The following is a 14,728-nucleotide window of genomic DNA, read 5'->3' on the forward strand; positions in this document are numbered from 1 at the left end:
GAAATCTGTGCTAAAAGTAATAAGGAGGCTGTTGGCTTCCCCTTCTGAGAATGCTACCTGCATGGCTGTTGTGTTAATTCTTCGATTTCAGTACTTTTGGAGTCTTAACCTTGAACAGACATGCAGGTGTTGTAGCTTCCTTGACTGCATGCTTGCTCTCCAGAATAATTTCTCAGCCACAGCCAGGCAATTAGCATTTCCAGAAGGTAGTTGGTGACAGTGGCTGCCATCATTTTTCACAGTGCAGGTCTCCTTTAGCAGTGAACCGGCTGACATTATTTTTACCTTCAGGATGATTTCTAAAGTGAAAATGCTAGTGAACACATAGTCGGCGTTCCCTAGGATCTGAAAGACAGAGCAGAAGGTGGTTAATAGATGTGTGGACAAGTAAGAGAGCAGCGTGTGTGTTAGCGTTGGAGAGAACAGATGATGAGGATGGAGAGACAGTCCCTGGTTGGGTTACCTTCAGGGCTATCTCTATGGTGAAAATGATGGTAAAAACTATGTCAAAATAATAGAGGACCTGCGAAAACACAAAATGGGTGAGTTGTAGGAACTTAATAAACACTCGCTGCATTAAAGATGACTCCAATCAAAAAGTTAGACCATGTAGTCTTATTTTTGTTCACTTCTGCTACACTAAGTGGCTGTGTTACCCAAGTATTCATCCCTGTGAGACTGCACTTGCCTTGCTATGGTGTCTGAGTCACGCTTTCGGGGGACTATTCATTAGTGTATTTAAGCTCTAAATCTATCTTTCAGCTGTTTAAAGCCCAGAATTTATAAACTTTGTCCGAGCTGTCACAAAAAAGGGAACAGAGAGCTGAAGTTACACTCTGCAGAGCTCGGTGAGGATAGGTCTGAGAGCTGATTGGAAGAAAGAGACACGCCCCCCTTCACACAGCTCACAGGAACAGGGCTAAGCCTGTCAATCTACTGGAGCTCCCACCCCTGTCAACATATTTCTCTTGGTGTCAGGAAAACTTCTCATAAATTATTTATGCAGATCATCATACATGTTACAATCTGACCATAAAATGTTTCTACAAGACACTGACTGTTGTACACCTCAGACATGAAATATGAACAAAGCATATCCCTCTATAGTGTCTACTTGTCTCTTCTGCTTTAAACAGCTGTAGAGAAGAGAGGGCTGCAGATAAGCAGGTACAACTTATGTAGGAGGATTTGATTCATCTCTGTGCATCGCCTGAGGATAGTCCTTTCACTTGGCATATGGAAGGTTTTACAACCACTTTAAATTGACTAAAATTATGTAACATGAGAACCTGCATAATATATACAATCTATTTGTATCCAACCAGACAGGTCCTTTAACTACATACAGTAGTTTTTGGAATATCTAAAGGAGATTGTACAGACAGATTGTAACGTGTGTTGTGAGCTTAATGTGTATCTATAGCAAAACTTTTTTGCTAGAGTAGAGAATGGTTAACCCCTTTACTTCTTCAGAGGAACTCTCCCAAAGTGAAACTTCACAATGGGCAAACAGAAATAAGAACTTGATGGAAGGTATAAACCTTCCACACAATATCCAAAACTAAAATAAAATCCATTGCAAAATTTCTTCCCTGGAGATCCTGTTATTAACAGCTCTTCCTGTTGCAGGGTGACAACACTAAGCCTGACGTGTGCTCTTTCAGTTGGTAGTTGGCCTGCCTGTTTGATAGACCTATTATCTCCAGGGGAAAAAAAACATTTTAACATTTAAAAAAATAGTTGGTTAAGAAAACTTCATATTGTGACACATGATGCCAGACGTACTATTGTATTGTACTATTAAATGTACTATTAAATAAATTGGAGGGTTAGACACATTTTTAATCTCTTCCAGACCGTGTTCCGTACATTAACTGTGACAAGGCCCGGCTGTGCGAAACGACATACCTGTATGTCGCTTTGTGCAGTAGTCCCTGGGGCTAGCCAGAGGGGAGCCAATCAACGGGTGCGGTGGACACGATGTCTGCCGGCCACCTGCGATCGTTCCCCATAGAGGTAGAACGGCTATCTGCCTATGTAAACCAGGCAGTTCCCGTTCTGACAGGTGAGAACACGTTTGCTGCTAAGCAGGAATATGGATCTCTATGTTCTCCCAGTCAGAGCAATCCAAACAAGTATGCACCCCCTAGGGACACACTTAACCCTTTGATCACCCCTGGTGTTAACCCCTTCCCTGCCAGTGTCATTCGTACAGTAACAGTACTTATTTTTAGCACTGATCACTGTATTAGTATCACTGGTCTCCAAAAAAGTGTCAAAAGTGTCAGTTAGGTGACCGATTTGTCTGCCGCAATCCCGATCACCGCTATTACTAGTAAAAAAATAAATAATAATAATAATTCCATAAAAACATCCCATCATTTATACATAACTTTTGCACAGACCAATCAATATACACTTATTGGAATTTTTTTTTACCACAAATACACAGCAGAATACATATTGGCCTAAATTGATGAAGAAATTTGATTTTTTACATTTTACTATTGGATATGTATTATTGCAGAAAGTAAAAAATATTGTGTTTTTTTTTGTCTGTCTTTTTTTGTTTATAGCACAAGAATAAAAATTGCAACTGTGATCAAATACCGCCAAAAGAAAGCTCTATTTATGGGAAAAAAACGGCATACATTTTATTTGGGTACAACATCACAGAACCACGCAAATGTCAGTTAAAGTAACGCAGTGCCGCATCGCAAAAATTGGCCTGGTCGTGAAGGGGGTAAAACCTTTTGGGACTGAAGTGGTTAAAGTTGTACTGGAGAATGTAAAATTGTCTGAATGATAAATGCAGCCAATGTTACTTTAATCTGACTTTTTCTTAGAAAATTTGCAAAATCCATGTGTTGGCTGTGTGGCCATATGGTGCAATTGGGTGAGCACACAAGCAAATACAGAAGGCAGCTATGTGTTGAAAAATGCATCAAATCTTCTGACTGCTAGGAGAAACACAGACCCCCAGCTGTTTAATAAAATTCCCCAGTTCCTGAAACATGACACAGTCAAAACTTCTGTGTATCAACAATCATACTGAGAGTGAAGGTCTAAATGTGTTCCTCTCCCTCCTCCCTCCTGTGCGTTCTCTCTCATTTGAGAAACCACAGATAGAACTCTTTCTGGCATCCAATTTTCATATGTGAGTTGGAGTTCGGGGGGGAATTGATGAGAATGCCAAGAGGATCAGTCAGTAATGTAGAACAAGGCAAAGTTTAGCTATTGGCTGATTTCTTGACACCCCGCCACCACCACCACTACACACCTGTGTGATAGTAGCAATTATGTTTATTTGTAATTATGTATATCTGTAATAATTCCAAGCAAACTATAAGGTAATTGTAGTATAACTACATATATATATACATACACACAGTGCTTTGAAAAAGTATTCATACCCCTTGACATTTTCCACATTTTGTCATGTTATAACCAAAAACCTAAATGTATTTTAAAGGGATTTTATGTGATAGACCAACACAAAGTGGCACATAATTGTGAAGTGAAAAAAAATTATAAATGTTTTTTAAAATCTTTTACAAATAAATATCTGAAGTGTGTGGTGTGCATTTGTATTCCGCCCCCTGGGTCAATACCTTGTAGAACCACCTTTCGCTGTAATTACAGCTGAAAGTCTTTTTGGGGATGTCTCTACCAGCTTTGCACACATAGAGAGTGAATTTTTTGCCCATTCTTCTTGCAAAATATCTCAAGCTTTGGCAGGTTGGATGGAGAGCGTCTGTGAACAGCAATTTTCAAGTCTTGCCATAGATTCTAGATTGGATTTAGGTCTGGACTTTGATTGGGCCATTCTAGCACATGAATATGCTTTGATCTAAACCATTCCATTGTAGCTCTGGAAGTGTGTTTATGGTCGGTGTCCTGCTGGAAAGTGAACCTCCACCCCAGGCTCAAGTCTTTTGCAGACTCTAACAGGTTTTCTTCTAATGCCGTGTACACATGACCGGACGTTCTAATAGCAAAGATCCGTCGGACAATTCGATTGTGTGTGGGTTTCATCTGACCTTTTCTGACAAAATCTGATGGACTTTAGAAATAGAACATGTTTCAAGTTCCTATCGAGAAAACCACTCGTCTGTATGCAGGTCCGATGGACCAACAACAATGCAAGGGCAGCTATTGGCTACTGGCTATTGAACTTCCTTTTTCTAGTCCCGTCGTACGTCATCACATTAAACGATCGGACTTTGGTGTGATCGTGTGTAGGCAAGTGCGTTTCAGCGGAACTCTGTCGAAAAGTCAGTTCATTCCAACGGAAAGTCTGGCCGTGTGTACGTGGCATAAGATTGCCTTGTTTTTGGCTCCATCCATCTTCTCATGAGCTCTGACCAGCTTCCCTGTCCCTGCTAAAGAAAAGCATCCCCACAACATGATGCAGCTCCTCCAGAGTTACCATTGACCTCTTAGCTGCTTCTCTGATTAATGCTCTTCTTGCCCGGCCTGTCAGTTTAGGTGGACGGCCATGTCTTGGTAGGTTTGCAGTTGTGTCATACTCTTTCCATTTTCGGATAATGGATTGAACAGTGCTCCGTGAGATGGTCAAAGCTTGGGACATTTTTTTATAATGTAACCTTACTTACTTCTCCACAACTTTATCCCTGCACTGTCTTGTGTGTTTCTTCGTCTTCATGATGCTGTTTGTTCACTATGGTTCTCTAACAAAGATTAAATTACACACAAGTGTACCCTATTTACTAATTAGTTGACATCGGAAGGCAAAGGGTTCTACTTTATTTTAGTTAGGGGTATCAGAGTAATTGGGGGCTGAATACAAATGCATGCCACACTTTTCACATATTTATTTGTAAAAAAAAAAAAGCAAAGAAAGAAAAGAAAAGCATTTATATATACTAAAATTACCTCATATTTTGCTTGCATGTTTTTTTTTTAAGCAGTTTTTCCACTCTCAAAAGACACCGTGGACAGAATAGGATAGGACGTTATTGACAAAAACAAAACCAAAAACCAAAACTTTTACAGTTCAATAATTTAGCTGACAAAGGAACAAACAGAAAAAAAATACAATTTCTAGTGAAAGTATAGTTAACAAAAAAGTGCAGTACCCACTGTTAACCTGTAGGTGTTGCTAATTCTTAGTTGTTAAATCAAAATTGATGCTACCAAAACACATAACAAATGAAAAGATGAGCTTTAAAAGGTTATTAATGATGAATGAAACTGCAGCGCCACCATTGCCGGTATATATCAATTATAACAATTACTGAATTAATTTTCACAGTTCAAGAAATGCAGTACTCCTTAGCTCGGGGGTGAGGAGCGCCATTTACAAATCAGAAATGTTCTTGTTTTTTTTATCCTACATAGGACTGACACAGTTTTACTTCAAAGTAGTCTTGCTACAAAGGTACAAAGTTGCAGTCTGATCACTCCCTCCTGCTTGCAGCACACGTTGTTTTCTAGCTAGAAGACATCTAGCATTATCTAGCTCTTTCCTACCAGTCTGACTGTCCCTGGCTTGCCCCTTTTAATCACTGGATTTCAGATCTTTCAATCAATCAAACATCAAAACATGTGGATTTTACCTAGGGTAGGTCTGCATATAAATGTAGTCTGCTGAAAGTGGTAGTAAAGTCTTATTTGTGATTTTTACCTACAGGTAAGCTTATAATAAGGCTTACCTATAGGTAAAATGAATATCTCCTAAATGTGCAACATTTAGGAGATATTTGCTCTTTTGGTAGCCGGTGACGCATGTGCTCTGAAGGAAACGCATACCCATGTCGTTCCTTCAGAGCACTGTGCTGTAGCTGTGACTGATGTTGTCGCAGCTTGGCCATTCAAGCTCCCGCAGCCCGCGGACCCGGTAGAACCGGATGAAGATGGAAGCCCTGTCAGCGGTGACAACACACTGCTGGGGGGCTTTGTTCTAAGATAAGTATTTCATAATGTACTAGTATGTGATACATACTAGCACATTATGCCATTGCCATCGCCTTCCATGTTTTTTTTTTTTTTTTTAAATGCCCCAGTTTACTACCGCTTGAAGAAGGTATTTAATAAATGTGCCTTCTCTTTGTCCCCAGTCTGAAAATCTGAAGTATCTTTTAAAGGGCCTATGTGCTCACACCTGACCTTTTAACAATTAAAAAAATTATTGTAAATGTTTTATGGGGGGGGGGGGGGGGGGGGGGGGGGTTGGGGGGATGTTATAAAGAATGTAGCGGAAGAATACGGGTATCTATATCCCTTTAAACCGGCTCAGCTGGAAAAAGAAATTTTGGATAAAGAAACCCAGTGGGTAGATGAAGTGGTGCGCCGTTTTCTCCGGATTCCCAGCACATAGAATTTCCAAAGCTGTCACCAAAAGTTGCTGAGAGGTATGTCTCAGTTTTACACACCTGGGGCTACATCCGGAAAATGAATCTGGACAGTGTAATCCTTCACAGGCCAGACAAGAAGGACATTAAACACTATGTCGTCACAGTAAATGCCAAAGGAGAAGATGTAACATTGTCAGATCCCAGGTACTACTGGTAAATTCAATGAAAATACGTCTGTTCACTAAACATTGTTGATTACCAATATATGCCGCGTGAAGTTAAGGACGATATGCTGGAAGCCACTTAATTTCTGCACGAAAGTTGTTCCTAGTGGAGAACATTCCTGCTGGCTGTACTGCTGAGATTGTGCTGGACTGAATGCTGCCGGCAGATACAGGGAGTGCCCACTTGAGTCATGCTGGCCAGTGCTCTGAAAGTTGCCAGTATGCCTCCCTCAAAAAAAGTAATCTCTGATGTGATGTTCAGCATGGTTGTTTCTCAAGTGATGGGGAAATCTTCCTCAGTTCCCGGCTGTCGTGCGGACAGACTGAGGCTACCATTGCAATGGGACCTGTGTCCCAGAGTCTGGTCCCTTACACCATGGCCTGGCTGCTTGTTGCCTAGATGCAGCTGTGCCTTCTGCCCAGAGTTACCCTTAAAGAAGGATTGGGAACTGCTTCACCTGTCAGGGCTGGCTTAGCCCTTCCTTCTCTGGGCTGGCTGCTCAGCTATCGGCTAATTGCCAGCTCTCATCTCTCTCCACTGTTCCTGATCATGCTCGTCTGACCAGCCTACTTAAAGCTGTGCAGCTCACTTCATCTCTGGCTTCGCCTTGGTCACATCACAGGAAACCATCTCCTGCGGATCTGTTTAAAGACTGGCTTGCTGGCATCCCTTCTGGCTCCTTATCCTGCTTGCTGTTGCTCCACTTGGATCCCTGACTTCTGGCCTGGATGATTACCCGATCTAGTTATTGAACTCTGGCCTGGCTGACTACTGGACTCTGGCTTGCTTTGACTACACTTTCTCTATTCACCTTTTTATTTTTATTTAATAAACAAGTGTGATTTAATTGCACTTCTGTCTCGGTCTGATTCATGGTTTCTGACAGTAGGCGAAGGACATGAATTCAGAAGATACAGTCAATCCACTTGTTGGTAATATTTTTTCCAGATTGGATGAGCAAGATCACCGCATGGATCAGTTTGCCATGGCATTACAAATGCTCCTGAGTCGCACGGCTCACCTGGAATCCCCCACTGTGGCTGCTGCGGTACAACCTGAGTCGCAGGCCATCCCTGCTGCTGCGCCAGTCTCTGTGCAGGCACCCGCCTCGAGTATTACCTCTATAAGAGGTATGTCTGGTTCCGCTCCGCTTCCCCAGTGATTTGGGGGCGATCCATTTCAACGCAGAGGGTTTCTCAATCAGGTTGAGATATACTTTGAGATGCTGCCCCAGGCGATTCCCACGGACAGAAGCAAAGTAGGTTTTCGTGATATCTTTGCTTTCTGAGAGAGCCTTGGCCTGGGTTAACCCTCTATGAGAGATGCAAAAACCTGTTGTCTTGAGTACCCTGAGTTTGTGGCCTCCTTTAAAAGGGTATTTGACGTTCCCGCACGCTCCGCTTCTGCTGCCAAGTACCTCATGTCCATCAAACAGAGTACGAGAACTGCTGCCAACTACGCCATTGAATTGTGTACTCTGGCAGCAGAGGCTGCTTGGAACAATGAGGCCCTCGTGGCTGCTTTTTCTCATGGTGTCTCGGATTCCATCAAGGATGAGATAGCAGCCCGAGATATACCTACTGAGCTGGAGAGCTTGATCTCGTTTGCCAACCTCATTGACTCCAGACTCAGAGAAAGACTTTCTTTTAAGGAGCGCTTGCGGAAGCCTCCTGTACATTTGACTCTGAGCTTTGCAGTCCCACCCATGCCTCCCTCACCTCCCATACCTCCTGGTACCAAGTCGGTCAGTGAAGATGAACCCATGCACCTGGGCTTCACGTGTCTCTCTGCGGATGAGAGAGCCTATAGGAGGAGGGAGAGATTATGCCTTTATTGTGGCCAGGCAGGTCACTTTTTGAAGTCTTGTCCTACCCGTCCAGGGAATGCACGAACCTTGAGGTCTTGTCATGGACAGACCTTAGGTGGTGTTGTTTCGTCCCCAGTTATCCAGAAGGATAAGCCCCTGGTTTCGGTCACCCTTTCTTGGGCTGAGTTGTTCATCGATATACAGGCTCTAATCGACTCTGGGGCTGCAGGCCTGTTCATTGATGCTGCATTTGCACTCAATTCCACTGGAGCTGCGTGACACTCCACTTGCCATTGAGGCTCTTGATGGGAGACCTTTACAGCCTGCCCATGTGACTCATGAGACGGTTCCGTTGTCCATGGCCGTAGGGGCTCTTCACCATGAGATAATCCAATTACAAGTTATTTCCTCACCCAGGTTTCCGCTGGTTATTGGTTATCCTTGGTTACAGAGGCACAACCCTTCTTTTGATTGGCTCTGTGCTGAGGTTCTCTCCTGGTCACCACAATGCAGTGAGACATGCTTCCTGAAGGTATCCAAGGTCCTGTTCACCTCTGCACTCTCCTCCCTGCCGGAAGAGTACCACGATTTTAGCAATGTCTTGCCTCCACACCAGTCTTATGATTACGCAATTGACCTTCAACCTGGTGCCATACCTCCCCGTGGCCGGGGTTTACCCTTTGTCGGTCTTGGAGGATAAGGCCATGGAGGAGTATATTGCAGACGCACTTTCTCGAGGTTTCATCCGCAAATCCTCATCTCCTGCTGGTGCTGGTTTCTTCTTTGTGAAGAAGAAGAGCGGTGAACTGAGACCTTGTATAGATTATAGGGGTCTCAATCATGTCACGATTAAGAATGCCTACCCGATTCCATTTATTACAGAGTTATTTGACCGCCTCAAGGGAGCAACTGTTTTAACGACGCTTGACTTGAAAGGGGCATACAATCTCGTGCGCATTAAGGAGGGCGACGAGTGGAAAACTGCTTTTAATACCAGAACAGGCCATTATGAGTACCTGGTAATGCCTTTTGGCCTTTGTAATGCCCCGGCAGTTTTCCAGGAATTAATTAACGATGTCCTCCGAGATTTGTTGCAGTTATGTTTGGTGGTTTATCTCGATGACATCCTCACATTTTTCAACTCCCTGGAGAGCCACCACACAGATGTCTGTCGTGTGCTTCAGAAACTAAGAGAGAACAATCTCTATTGTAAACTGGAGAAGTGCGAGTTCCATCGTGAACAGGTTACATTCCTGGGATATGTCATTTCCACTGCTGGTTTTCGATGGACCCAGAGAAACTTTCGGCAGTCCTACAGTGGCCTTGACCCGTGGGTTTACGTCCTCTGCAGCGTTTCCTGGGCTTTGCCAACTACTATCGGAAGTTTATTCGAAACTTCTCGTCTCTGGTCAGGCCCCTGACTGATATGACCAGAAAGGACGGTAATCCACAGAGTTGGTCTCCGGAGTCCATTAAGGCCTTTGAGACTCTCAAGGCTGCCTTTTTTTCTGCTCCTATGTTGGCACATCCTGATCCTAGGCTGCCTTTTATCCTAGAAGTCGATGTTTCTGAGACTGGAGTTGGCTCCCTTCTGTCTCAACGTCCTAACTCTGAGAGCGCTATGCATCCGTGTGGCTACTTTTCCAAGAAATTGTCACCTGCTGAGTGCAATTATGAGATTGGTGACAGAGAGCTGTTGGCGATCTTTTTAGCCCTGAAAGAATGGAAACATCTCCTTGAAGGTACCACTGTGCCGGTTCTTATTCTTACTGACCATAAGAATCTTACATTTTTGTCTGAGGCTAAGCACCTCTCTCCCAGAAGGGCGCAACAGGCTCTTTTCTTATCGAGTTTTAATTACATTGTCTCATTCTTACCCGGTACTAAGAATGTAAGGCTGATGCCTTGTCACGACAATTTTCCTCCACTTCCAAGTTGGAGTTGGTTCCGGTTCCTGTGATTCCTCCTGATCGCATCTTGGCTACGGTTCGCACATGTGTTACTTCTCCTTTGGGTGACAAAATTCTTGCTGCTCAGGTCCATGCTCCTCCTGAGAAACCTTATGACCGCTGCTTTGTCCCAGAGAGTCTCCGTACTGCCGTGCTCCAGACTTACCATTCTCCCAAGGCAGCTGGCCATCCTGGGAAGAATCAACTCATTTGGGCAATTTCCCAACAATTCTGGTGGCCTAGTCTACAGGCTGATGTTACTGCAGTCGTAGCTGCCTGTTCCGTGTGTGCTCAGAGTAAGACCCCACGACACCTTCCTGTGGGCCTCCTACAACCCATACCCAATGGAGAGAGGCCCTGGACCCATCTGTCAATGGATTCATTGTGGAGTTGCCCAACTCCCAAGGCAAAACTGTTATCCTTATGGTGGTTGACCGGTTCTCAAAGATATGTCATTGTATTCCACTTAAGAAGTTGCCTACTTCTAAGGAACTGGCTTCCATTTTTGCTCAGGAAATCTTTCCCTTACATGGGCTACCCAAGGTGATTGTCTCAGACAGGGGCAGTCAGTTTGTCTCCCGGTTCTGGCGAGCCTTTTGTGCACAGTTGGTAATCCAGCTTGCTTTCTCTTCTGCGTATCACCCGCAGTCTAATGGGGCTGCAGAGTGAGCCAATCAGTCCTTGGAGCAATTCCTACGTTGTTATATTTTTGACCACCATAACAATTGGTCAGACCTATTACCATGGGCAGAGTTTGCTTACAACAGTGCCTTGAATTCTGCCACCCCATTGTCTCCATTTATGGCGAATTATGGTTTCCAACCTTCCATGTTGCCTGACTCGTTTGTTCCACAGAGTTTTCCTGCGTTAGAGGAGCATCTCTGTGGTCTTCGTTCCACTTGGGTACAAGTCAAGGAGGCTTTGCGTCATGCTAATGATAGGTACAGACTCCCTGCTGACCATAGACGCCTGCCTGCACCTTCCTACCAGGTTGGGGACAGGGTCTGGCTGTCATCTCGCAACCTCCAACTTCACGTTCCCTCACTGAAGTTTGCACCTCGGTTTATTGGGCCTTTCCATATCCTTCGCAGGATTAACCCAGTGGCTTACAGGTTGGACCTTCCTGCTAGTATGCGAATCTCAAATGTATTTCATGTCTCCTTATTGAAACCATTGATCTGCAACTGATTTACCACCTTGGTGCCACGTCCTCACCCTATTGGTGAGAACCATGAGGAGTATGAGGTACAATCCATTGTTGACCCCCGTAGGTTCCATGGGTGCATACAGTACCTGATGCATTGGCAGGGGTACGGTCCGGAGGAACGCTCCTGGGTTTCATCCTTGGACGTACATGCTCCTATCCTCCTCTGCGAGTTCCATAGACGTTTTCTCCTCAAGCCCGGTGGCCCTCCACGGGAGAGGGGTCATTGAAGAGGGGGTACTGTCAGGGCTGGCTTAGCCCTTTCTTCTCTGGGCTGGCTGCTCAGCTGTCGGCTAATTGCCAACTCTCATCTCTCTCAACAGTTACCAGCTGTTCCTGATCATGCTCGTCTGACCTGTCTACTTAAAGCTGTCCAGCTCACTTCATCTATGCCTTCGCCTTGGTCACATCACAAGAAACCATCTCCTGCGGATCTGTTTAAAGACTGGCTTGCTGACATCCCTTCTGGCTCCTTATCCTGCTTGCTGTTGCTCCACTTGGATCCCTGACTTCTGGCCTGGCTGATTACCCAATCTGGTTACTGAACTCTGGCCTGGCTGACTACTCGATCAGGTTACTGGACTCTGGCTTGCTTTGACTACGCTTTCTCTATTTACCTTTTTATTTTTATTTAATAAACAAGTGCGATTTAATTGTACTTCTGTCTCAGTCTGACTCATGGTTTCTGACACCAGCCGAGTGAAAATTTTGATGGATTGTGATACGTCAAGGACACTGGGGTGTTTAGCTATCCAGGTAGAATGAGCTGTGGCAAAGGGGCGAATTCTTATCTCATATGTGAATAATGGACTAACCCAGGGGTAGGAAACCTTGGCTCACTAACCCATGAGACAGCATGGATGACAACGCTAACCATTTATACCCTTTTATGACTGTATATATTAGATAGATAGGATATAAGGTCATTGCTTTTGTTTCCTTTAATTATTTGGGTGGTACGTCATCCTTAAATTGTACATAATGTTTGATATTTAATTTGCTCTGTGTGAACTACCATTCACTCATGTATCTGTCATACATGTTCATTCCATGTGGTACGTTACATGCATTGTTTGTCATTGTTATTCTTCCCTTGTTTCCCAACCCATCCCAGTTTTTGCCAGGACATTCGCTCTCAGGCTTGAGAGCTCAAATTATTTTCTGCAAACTCCTAGACAAAGTTTTGTAGGCAGGGGGGAGGATGTAGCTCTTAAATTTACCTGCCAGGTATAGTTGCCTTGGCTAATTGCTAGGGATCAATAAATTTCCCCCTAAATCTGGAATTGCTGCACTTCTCTCTTCTGTCGCTAGGTGGCCGGGTACCTGGCGACATTAGATAAGACAAGGGCAATGCAAGGACAGATTAGGAGTATATGGGTTATCTCAGCCAATGGACAGGGGTTTTCTTAAATCCCTTGGCCTGTTGGTAGAACCTGTATATTTGGGTTGAGTCAGGTCATCGGTGTTCTGGGCCACCTCGACGGCTGTCTGTGTGGACGTGTGCTGTGCTGCCCGGTCTGCTAGCTGGATTTTGGGCCTATCCTGGGCACATCTGGCTGCTAGGCTGTCTGAGGGCCTATCCAGAAGCAAGAGAGCAGCATAGGGTTGGGATTGCGGCTTGCAGTCCAACCAGAAGTGACGGTTCTGCCGGCCGGAGAACCTGTCGTGGTCGGAGGTAGAGGGGAGGCTGTTGCCACTAAGGGACCAATCACCTTGTTACTAGGGACCACAGTGAGTAGCTGATGGAAGTACTGGAGCAGTATTCTCACCAACCGGGGACGGTGAAGAATCGCGAAACTTCAGCAGGTGCCAAACCAGGGACCCAGCTAGTGGGGCGACGCTTGAGGAGTATCTGGAGTGCCAATCTAGGGACCTAGCAGGGAAGCAGGAGTGACGCTTGAAGAAGATACTAAATTAAGAAGATTAGAAGAGCTCACGGGATTCAGTGGCAGTAAGTCAGCAAGTCTAGTTAGAGAGACAAGGAGCTCAGTGGGCTGAGAATCTACAAGAAGTGACTGTATAAAAGTAAAGGAGTTTGTTACAATTTGTGTTAGGAACTGTTATAAGACTGTTGCCATAAAAGACAGCGCTCCTACACATGCAGATGTGGTGTCTTGCTGGAATCCTTTCCCTGCATGGCTGTCTACCTGTAGAAGCCCTAAGCCCCCTCTCCCACCATTCAGTTCAAGAGAAAATAAATCTCTTTGCATTTAAGAAGTATCTGGCACTCATGAATTTACCTTGTATTACACCCATCATGCCTTGTAACCCACTCTACACAGAAGGATGTCAGCTGTCCCTAACTCTGGAAGTTCTCATTGGACCAAAGGGAACCTGGGACCTTGCTACATAAAGTAGTGAATGTACAGCTTGTACAACAGTGTAAATTTGCTGTCCCCTCAAAATAACTCAACACACATCCATTAATGTCTAAACCTCTGGCAACAAAAGTGAAAGTGAAAATGTCCAAAAAGGTGTGTTAAATTTGGTGTTATCGCTCTCACTCTCTCATATTGGTCACTGCTAATTCAACATGGCACCTCATGGCAAAGAACTCTATGAGGATCGGAAAAAAAAGCATTGTTGCTCTACATAAAGATAGTCTAAGCTATAAGAAGATTGCCAAGGCCCTGAAACTGAGCTGCAGCATGGTGGCCAAGACCATACAGCGGTTTAACAGGACAGGTTCCACTCAGAACAGGCCTTGCCATGGTCGACCAAAGAAGTTGATTGCATGTGCTCAGCATCATATCCAGAGGTTGTCTTTGGGAAATAGATGTATGAGTGCTGCAAGCATTGCTGCAGAGGTTGAAAGCCTTTAAACAGTTTGCTGAAGACAAGCAGACTAAGGACATGGATTACTGGAACCATGTCCTGTGGTCTGATGAGACAAAGATAAACTTATTTGGTTCAGATGGTGTCAAGCGTGTGTGGCGACGACCAGGGGAGAAGTACAAAGACAAGGGTGTCTTGCCTACAGTCAATCATGGTGGCGGGAGGGGCATGGTCTGGGGCTGCATGAGTGCTGCTGGCACTGGGGACCTACAGTTCATTGGGTAAACCATGTACTGTACTGTGACATACTGAAGCAGAGCATGATCCCCTGCTCCAGGGACTGAGCCGAAGGGCAGTATTCTAACATGATAACAACCCCGAACACACCTCCAAGACGACCACTGCCTTACTAAAGAAGCTGAGGGTAAAAGTGATGGACTGGCCAAGCATA

The 14,728-nt window shown here is 44.6% G+C and overlaps 1 protein-coding gene across 6 annotated transcripts in view; it reads right to left on the reverse strand.

Moving 5' to 3' along the window:
• CACNA1C (calcium voltage-gated channel subunit alpha1 C) overlaps positions 1-14,728 on the reverse strand; it is a 628,086-nt gene that overhangs the window by 179,028 nt on the left and 434,330 nt on the right. For 5 of the 6 annotated variants that reach the window (XM_077468880.1, XM_077468877.1, XM_077468876.1 and 2 more), the window contains exon 21: positions 286-345. In XM_077468880.1, coding sequence (XP_077325006.1) covers positions 286-345 — 60 coding nt within the window. Of the gene's footprint in view, positions 1-285; positions 346-463; positions 524-14,728 lie in introns of all 6 variants that reach the window. The other variant, XM_077468881.1, reaches the window with a different exon arrangement.

Source organism: Lithobates pipiens, unplaced genomic scaffold, assembly GCF_037356315.1.
Source record: "Lithobates pipiens isolate NorthernLeopardFrog02 unplaced genomic scaffold, aLitPip1_a1.2 Scaffold_8, whole genome shotgun sequence".
Lineage (NCBI taxonomy): Eukaryota > Metazoa > Chordata > Amphibia > Anura > Ranidae > Lithobates > Lithobates pipiens.